The sequence below is a fragment of the Penaeus monodon genome, chromosome 26, assembly GCF_015228065.2.
Source record: "Penaeus monodon isolate SGIC_2016 chromosome 26, NSTDA_Pmon_1, whole genome shotgun sequence".
Lineage (NCBI taxonomy): Eukaryota > Metazoa > Arthropoda > Malacostraca > Decapoda > Penaeidae > Penaeus > Penaeus monodon.
Window position 1 is genome coordinate 32,990,481 of NC_051411.1, and position 9,535 is coordinate 33,000,015.

Consider the following 9,535-nt stretch of genomic DNA (forward strand, 5'->3'; position numbering starts at 1 on the left):
CACCCAGTGGCTAGGTAGGCAATCAAGGTGAAGTTCCTTGCCCAAGGGAACAACGCGGCGGTCGGCGACTCGAACCCTTGAATTCAGATTGCCGTCGTGACAGTCTTGAGTCCGATACTCTAACAATTCGGCCACCGCGGCCTTGACGATCATAGGCTTTCCATGATTTTTCTTGGCAATTTAGAGCGGTGGTTTGCCATTGCCTTCCGCCCAGTGTTTTTATCGAGTCACCATCTCTATTTACCCGGCACTGACTTGGGCTAATAATGATGCTATGTATACCTAAATAAAATATTTTACAAATTGACTCAGACATGATTCATTACCAGCATCAACACATTGAGGTCAGAGTTGGGACTGGATAGAACTTACCACCATACTGTATCCTACTGTTTGGAATGCATGTTCTACTTCAAATGCCTGTACACACCTGTTCATTAAGATGAACTATCCATAATATTAGGATGATTCATGCACGCATGGTTATTGTTTTATCCCTCTCTCTACTGACCAGGTGAAATGACCACTCTTTTTTTTTTTTTTTTTTTTTTTAACGTCAGGTTCATGTTTGAGCTGCCGTGGTCACAGCATGATATTTAATTGTAGTTTTCATGCTGTCATGATCTTGGAGTGAGTATGTGGTAGGGTCCCCAGTTCCTTTCCACGGAGAGTGCCGGTCTTACCTTTTAGGTAAATCCCATCTAGAAAATCAGATTACTATAAACCGGAAAGTCTCTGCTAATGACCTAAAAAGTCTGAGAAAAAGCTACCAACAATTAGAACATATTGCAGAAAGTCAAATTAGGAAATAGGACTTCAAACTTTACAAGAGGAAAGAATTAAAGCTGACTCTCCAATATAGTAAAGAAGACTTTCTCAGCAAACTATTCCCATGCTTAAAGGCAGAACATTCATGAAAGCATGTCAGAATGATTTTAAAGAGTTTGGTTTGTATGGCTCTATTTCTCTGTGATATTTTATTTTCAAGTTCTTGTACATCATTAGTATTCAGAATGAACAGCAAGGTGGTAAAGAACCTAACTATTCGGTATTCATTAAAAGAAGCATCAAGTACTACCCTCTGCAACTAGTAATATTGAAGATACTCAAATAATTATTTGCCTTAATCAAGTAGTCTGCCTCCTCTCCCTGTGTGCCAGAAGTAGTTGGGGCCCTAATTACTTGCAGCACCAGACAGGCTCAAACTCTTGAAAACTTGATCAGTATACAGGTTCTTTCCTCCAGTGAACCAATGATAATCAAGACAAAAAAGAACCACATGTGATGTGCTCACTTAAATCTCTTATGAGGTATCTGAATTTTTTTACAGTGGCCAGTAACAATGTTTACTTCAAAAAGCTATACAGAATCTTTATACATAAATGCAGTATGATACAAGGTATTTGTTTTACATTTCCAAGTAAAGCACTAGATTCCAATAGCTATATTTCTGACAGTGTGAAGAAGGCAGCCTAAAGGAAAAAAGACAATGAAATACATATTTAAAAAAATGAATGACTGTCTTTTCCTCATATGTGAAGAAGCAGTGAGTGCTATTTTTTTTTAACTTAAAAACTCATATGACCTACTTCTCAGAGGAATACAGAAATCTAATGGAAAAAAATACCATCTACACCAGTACACTGAGAAGATAATGTAGAAACTCTGTTCAGTAAGAAGTTATATATTAGAAATAAAAGTAAAGTTAACAGAAAGATACTTCCTCAGTACTTTCTTTGCCACTTACCTGGCAAAGAAAATATTGAGAGAGTTTTGAAGGATTAGCTGGTAAGTAAATGAAAAGTAAGTACTTTCAGCTGTCACCTAATCCAACTTCTGACTCCTGGCTCTGATCACTGCATCTGCTACCTCCTCCTCAAAGCTTTTTGACTTCTTGACCCATTCCCAATCATTTACTCAGGGCATTATTCAAGCTTCAGAAAACATTCATATCTCTCTCTTTCAACACCCTCCACTTGATCTGCAGTCTTAGTCATTTTCTGTCCTATCTCCCTTTATTACTACTCTTCATCCTTAATATCTTTCTCCCAGTAATACCTTCACATCACTCCATTTTCCTCCACCCACCCACATTCTTCTACTAGTGCCTCTACAGACATTCTAAGTACTGTTTTAAGCCCAGCCAAGTGGGATTGATCTTTTGTATGAAATCAATTAAATATATATAAAAAAAGTTTTGATGAAGTTGGTTCATTTGTCTAAAAAATAACTATAAGCAAAGACATGCGACATGCTGCTTTAACGAACCCCATAGATGTGTGCCTTATATGTGCAAAACATTTTGAACACTAGTTTTGAATGTTTGTTGTTCACTTGTTATTGTCCAGACTAAAACTCTTAATTAGCACAACTGATTATAGTAACAACATTTTTTGTACATGTTGCAGTACATGATGATGATGATAATAATAGTAATTATTATAATAATGACATAATTATCATTATAATTATATAATAATTACAATAATGATAAGGATAATAATGATGATGGTGACTATTGTAGTTTTTATGATCATAATCAGCATCAGTATTATTATAGTCATTTTATTATCATTTTTATTATCACCATACTGGTAAGGATGATAATTATAATAACAGTTTCAAATTTGAACATACTTGTCCAAACCTTAGCCAAAAAAATGTGTATGTCAAATTCTCAGAACATTGTCGCTTGTACAGTGTGATGAAGGACAGTTTCCACTAATTAGGCCTGTAAATAATTATTTCACTTTTGAGTTTAATATGGTGGGCTGTAGAATTCATTACACGATGCACAAGAAATATCCACAGGTTTGAGATCAATGATCACCATTAACACAATGGTGATCAGTATGGGTGGGTACATCTACTAGTTGGGCCAAGGCTATGGTCATCACCCCCAAGGAGTAGCCAAACCCATCTCCAGCCAACTTCAACCCTTAGTAGTGGAGGTAACACTGGATGATGAGCAATTATGGCAGGATCAGCAAGGAACCTCCTATCCTAATGGAGGCTATGGTGGTGACTACCAAGCTGAAGTTTTGGAAAAATGCAGGCATATGTGATATCCCTGCTGAACTGCTAAAGGCTGGGTGTGAACCTATGGCACAGGATTTGCATGCTATCTTGACTGCTATCTGGCCGTCTGTCACCAATCCCCTCTGATCTGTTGAGGGGTTTGTTCATCCCTCTCTGGAAAGGGAAAGGGGATCATTGAGACTGTAGCAACTACCGTGGCATTACACTGCTCAGCATACCAAGGAAAGTTTTTGCCCACATTCTTCTGTAACAGACCTGCAACCACCTACTAAGGCACCAGAGACTGGAGCAGTCTGGATTCACTCCTGGCAAGTTCACAATAGACTGTATCCTAGCGCTTCAAGTAATTGTGAAATGCTGTCGTGAATTCGGTCATGGGTTGCTTGCAACCTACATAGACCTCAAGAAGGCGTTTGACTCAGTGCATCGATAATTGCTGTGGGAGATTCTGAGACTTGGGAATTATGACAGATCATTGGCCTAATAGCAAGCCTATATACTGGTACTGAAAGTGCTGTAAAGAGTGGTGGGTGCCTGTCAAACTTCTTCCATGTTAATTCAGGGGTGAGGCAAGGCTGTGTCCTCACACCAACACTTTTTAACACCTGCATGGACTGGGTAATGCAGAAAGCTATTTGCCAAAGTCAGCGTGGAGCAACACTGGGCAATATCAAGGTCTCAGATCTTGTCAATGATGTTACTATCCTATCTGAGTCTCTGGAGTCACTGGTGGTGACTCTTGATGTATTTAGCAATGAGGCAAAGCCCTTGGGCTAGAAGTCTGGACCAAGACCAAGATTCAAGACTTTGGGGGCCTGTTAGGGGAACCCATTCAGACGATCCATGCTTGCACTGAGGATATTGAACTCACAGAGCTTTGCATATCTTTCCATATTTCTGGGCTGTCACACTAAACAATCTGTAGACAGCAACAGAAGCCATGAACTCGATCAGCAAGAGCATTTGGAGATGTCGGTACCTATGCAGAAGGACCAAGCTATGTCTCCAAGGCATTGATACTACCAGTTTTGCTCTATGGAAGCAAAACCTGGACGCTATCTAGTAGCTTGGAGTTTCGTCTTCCATGTCTTTTGTAATGAGTTTCTTAGCCAGATCATGAGGTACAGTTGGCAGGACCATGTGTCTAACCAATGGCTACACTTTGAGACTGACATGGGACCTGTTACTTGCATAATCTGGGATTGCCAACTCAGGCTATATGGGCACCCAGCTCACTTCCCTGTGGATGACCCTACGCATCAGGTTGTCTTTGTGAGACAATCTTGGGTGGAAGAGGCCCGTGAGATGACCTGGAGGTCATGGCTTGGGCAGTTCAATGAGACCTGTTGCAAGGAATTAAAAATGGGCCGAGGGCCTGCCTGGAGACTCGCCGTGAGGGACCCTTGTGGCTGGTAACGAAGGGTGGATGCGGCCATGCACCCTTGATGATAATTATCTTTGGTAATATTGTAGTATACTTATGCAAAAGCTAGAGGTAAATTCTGGTCTAGGGGGTATATTATAGCATGTGTGTAAGTGTACATATGTATACATATAGCTCATATATTTTTATAGGTATGTAGATTTGTAAAGGATGGTGCTGGGGATGTACAGCACTAGTGAAAGTGAGAAACATTGATAAGAAGATATACCACCAGCATAGGGCATTGTCATCTAATGTATGAACCATCCCAAATATGGGAATGGTCCATACCAAGTGTAAGGGTATACCATACTGCTTAATTTTCAGGCATCAGATATTTATTAAGTATTAATTAGTGCACATGTTAATCAATAATAATAATAATCAGATGTTCCTTAATTTATTAGAAAAAATGTAATAGACATGGTAAATAATTGAATCTATACATGTTATGGAAAGGTCACATATACAAGGAAATGTGTAGAATTTACTAAAAGAAGTCCTTAATTTATACCAAATATACTTTAAGGTGGTTCAAAATATAAGATAATGGTTAAATTGTGAGTACTTGCTTTTCATTAGTACCATAATCCCTTTTTCCTTCTCCCTTGTCACTTTTCCCAAATCCTCAATTTCTTGGAAGCTATTAATTATTTTAAAGAGGGACTTACATACTGTAGAATATGATCTCGTATGTGACAACTGAAGTTGTTACATTTGTGCAAAGCACATACTGCCCAAAATAAGCTAGCTAGCAAACATCTTTATTCAGTATTACTATTTTTTTTCTTTTTTACTATATAAAGTCACGCCATTGCAATCATGGTATTTTCACTTATCACGCATTAAAATAATGACAAGAAAAATAAAACCTAAATGTAAAAGCTTCCTGCTGTCCATAAAAGGTGATGTTTTTAGGAATGGCTGATGCTATAAATGTTAGACCCATTCTCCATTTTCATTATAGAGGAGTCTTCATTCTTAATACACCTCTTTATTGCTTGTCTATGATGTCTCCCCTATATGGTAAATACCCACACATTGAAATATGCATATATATGTATATGTATACACATATTTATATTTATACATATTCACATTCTCTTTCTGGCTATATATATATACACATCTACATATCATGTATACTTATGCACAAAAATGTCTACATGTATATACATAAACATACATATGTGCATATATAATATATATGTATATTTGGTTATATATGGATATAAATGTTAAGATGTATAAATACACCTTAACATACAGATACTTGATATACACATATAAACATGTATATCAGTTTTATGTGTATGATTAAGTCTTGCATACAGATACATAGTACAACTTTCTAAGTGGTATATTGTTTATTGTAAATATTTGTGTGCATTGATGTTTGTATTCATGTATGAATATTATCATATGTGTATATAGGAATGTACATAATGCATTATATATATAAAACTAATGTGTATACATTTAGTATAGATCAAATTTGTGGATTTCCATATTTTCATTTGTTTTTAATTTTTGTCTTTTAGCTTGTAGAAAGAAGTGGGAGAGGCAGTGATGAGGAAACTGTGATCTTCGATAAATCGTCTGTCAAAAGATATGGAGAAAATGTGCAGAACAGATTTCATACATTTCAAGCCAGAAGATATCAGGCAGGATCCAATAATCATTCCTGGGAAAGGTATTGTCAGAATCCTGGAAGCAGTAGTGGTTGGATTCATGACCCTAGAATTACTCCACCTGAATATAATTCCTATAAGTTGTCAAGTGCAGTTGAAAGTGAAACTACTTATAGCAATAATTTCTCAAGGGGCAGAGAACCAACCCAGTACCAGGAAAGCATTGCTTGGAATAATTTGGAAACTGATATGTCGGGGTATTCAGGAAATGACTTTGTGAGAAGTGAATGTTTTTCAGGAACAGGAGTTAGCCATACTATCAATAGTGATATTGCACAAAGAGATTTGGATATACATAAAGGTCGATTACATGAAAATAGCAGAGATTCTATTGTAAACCATTTAAGAAATAAGCAGTATGAATCCAATGAAATACAGTTGTGTAGAAATCAGGAAAATGAAAAGTCAACTTTAAACCAAGGAGGAAGCCCAAGTACAAGTGAGAATTCAAATTTTGAGTCAAATGATTATATAAATGGTGAAAGAATTTTTAAGTATGGTCTTGTTCATTGGACTGATTGTAAATATGCAAAAATGAAGATAAACAAAAATTGTGTGAAACGATCACCAGGACTGTCAAAGTTTCTTAATAGTAACAAGTCATATATACTCAAAGGCTGTTGGTTAAAAGAAATTGTACCAAGGAAAATAGGTACTTGGGTGCAAAGCCAAGAAACTATACCACAAATGTCAACTACCAATTATAGAATAAGTGTTCAGAGTGCTAATAGTCATAGACAGCAAGAAGATACTGTGATACATTCAAAATTTAATTATATTGGTGCAAGTGAATCCATAGTATCACGAGAACAGCAAGAAGGCCTGATTCTCTTAAATCAGAGAACAGGAAGTGACGAAAGTGATAAAGCAACCAAGACAGATAACCTGTATCTAAAAGTACAGGAGGAAAATAGGCCAGTTGGTCATCAGATAGAAGAAAATTGTGTAGATCTGTGTCTGGGTTCACCAGTAACTACTGTTAAAAAAAGTGTTGACAATGTCAATTCAAAGGAAAGTCCTAAAAAAAATGATACCAGTACAAAAACGACTCCAAAAAATGAAAACAGTTCCATTGTGACTAGCAGATATGACACTAGTCCTAAGACGAGTTGTAAAAATTATACCAACTCCAAGGTTACTAACAAAGATGACACTAACTATAAGATGACTCATAAAGATGACACTAGTACCAAAGTGACTCACAAAGATAATACCAATGCCAAGGTCATGCATAAAAAAGATACCTATTCTGGCTCAGATTTCAAGATGACTCACAATGATGGCACCAGCTCCAAGGTGACTCGCAACAAAAATGACACCAGCACCAAGGTTACTCACAAAGATGACACCAACTCCAAAGTTATTCATAAAGCTGACAGTACTAAGGTGACTCACAATGATACCATGCATAAAAAAGATATTGATTCTGGATCAGGTTTCAAGATTGCCCACAGAAATGACACCAGCACTGAAGCGACTCACAAAGATGGCACCAACTCCAAGGTGACTGACAAAGATGACACCAGCTCCATGGGGATTCACAAAGATAATACCAGTTCCAAGATGACTCGCAAAAATGATACCAGCTCTAAGGTGACTCATAAAGGTGACACCAGCTCCAAGATGAATCACAAAAATGACACTAGCTCAAAGAGGGCTCATAAAGGTAAGACTAGTTCCAAGGTGAGTCATGAAGATAACACGGGCTCCAAGGTTACTCACAAAACTGAAACCAGTTCCAAGATGATTCCCAAAGACGACACAAGCTCCAAGTTAACAATCAAAGATGACACCAGTTCCAAGGTGACTGACAAGGATGACACCAGTTCTAATGTGATTCTCAAAGATGACACCAGTTTCAAGGCAACTCTCAAAGAATCCACCAGTTCCATGGTGATCCAGAAACATAAGGATACCAAGGTGACTCATGCAGGTAACTCTAGTATAAAGGTAACTTACAAAAATGTCTCTGGTTCTAAAGTGACACACGAAGATGACTCCAGTTCCAAGGGAGCTCATAAAGAGCCCACCAGTTCTATTGGTACGAAGGTGACTCACGAAGGTAACATTTGTACGAAGGTCACTCCTAAAGATGACACCAGTCCCAGTATGGCTTATATAAGTACCAGCTCCATGCTAAATAACAAACATGGTACCTATTACAAGGAGACTCACAGAAAAGGCACCAGTTCTAAGGTGACTCATCACAAAAATGGCACAGGTTCCACAGTGATTCATAAAGATGACACCAGTACTAAGGTGTCTCTCAAAGATGTCATCAGTTCCAAGGCAGCTCACAAAGAATCTACCAGTTCCATGGTTACCCAGAAACATGGCAAGGATACCAAGGCGACTCACAAAGGTAACATTAGCTCGAAGGTGGCTCACAAAGATGACACTATTTCCAATATTCACAAAGATGATGCTGGTTCCAAGGTGACTCCTAAAGATGACAACAGTTCCAATATAACTCACAAAGATGATGCCGATTCCAAGGTGACTCACAAAGATAATACCAACGCCAAGGTCATGCATAAAAAAATACCTATTCTGGCTCAGATTTCAAGATGACTCACAATGATGACACCAGCTCCAAGGTGATTCACAACAAAAATGACACCAGCACTAAGGTTACTCACAAAGATGACACCAACTCCAAAGTTATTCATAAAGCTGACAGTACCAAGGTGACTCACAATGATACCATGCATAAAAAAGATATTGATTCTGGATCAGGTTTCAAGATTGCCCACAGAAATGACACCAGCACTGAGGCGACTCACAAAGATGGCACCAACTCCAAGGTGACTGACAAAGATGACACCAGCTCCATGGGGATTCACAAAGATAATACCAGTTCCAAGATGACTCACAAAAATGATACCAGCTCTAAGGTGACTCATAAAGGTGACACCAGCTCCAAGATGAATCACAAAAATGACACTAGCTCAAAGAGGGCTCATAAAGGTAAGACTAGTTCCAAGGTGAGTCATGAAGATAACATGGGCTCCAAGATTACTCACAAAACTGAAACCAGTTCCAAGATGATTCCCAAAGACGACACAAGCTCCAAGTTAACAATCGAAGATGACACCAGTTCCAAGGTGACTGACAAGGATGACACCAGTTCTAATGTGATTCTCAAAGATGACACCAGTTTCAAGGCAACTCTCAAAGAATCCACCAGTTCTATGGTGATCCAGAAACATAAGGATACCAAGGTGACTCATGCAGGTAACTCTAGTATAAAGGTAACTTACAAAAATGTCTCTGGTTCTAAAGTGACACACGAAGATGACTCCAGTTCCAAGGGAGCTCATAAAGAGCCCACCAGTTCTATTTATTTCTATTAGTACGAAGGATATGACCACCTGCAAGTAAC

The 9,535-nt window shown here is 38.0% G+C and overlaps 1 protein-coding gene across 4 annotated transcripts in view; it reads left to right on the forward strand.

Annotated features, from left to right (window-relative positions):
• The window catches only part of LOC119590087 (uncharacterized protein F59B2.12-like), a 31,071-nt gene extending 22,019 nt beyond the window's left edge, over positions 1-9,052 (forward strand). For all 4 annotated transcript variants that reach the window (XM_037938849.1, XM_037938850.1, XM_037938851.1 and 1 more), the window contains one exon: positions 6,004-9,052. In XM_037938849.1, coding sequence (XP_037794777.1) covers positions 6,004-8,724 — 2,721 coding nt within the window. In that variant the 3' untranslated portion in view covers positions 8,725-9,052. The remainder of the gene's footprint in view (positions 1-6,003) is intronic.
• Positions 9,053-9,535: the final 483 nt, after the last annotated feature.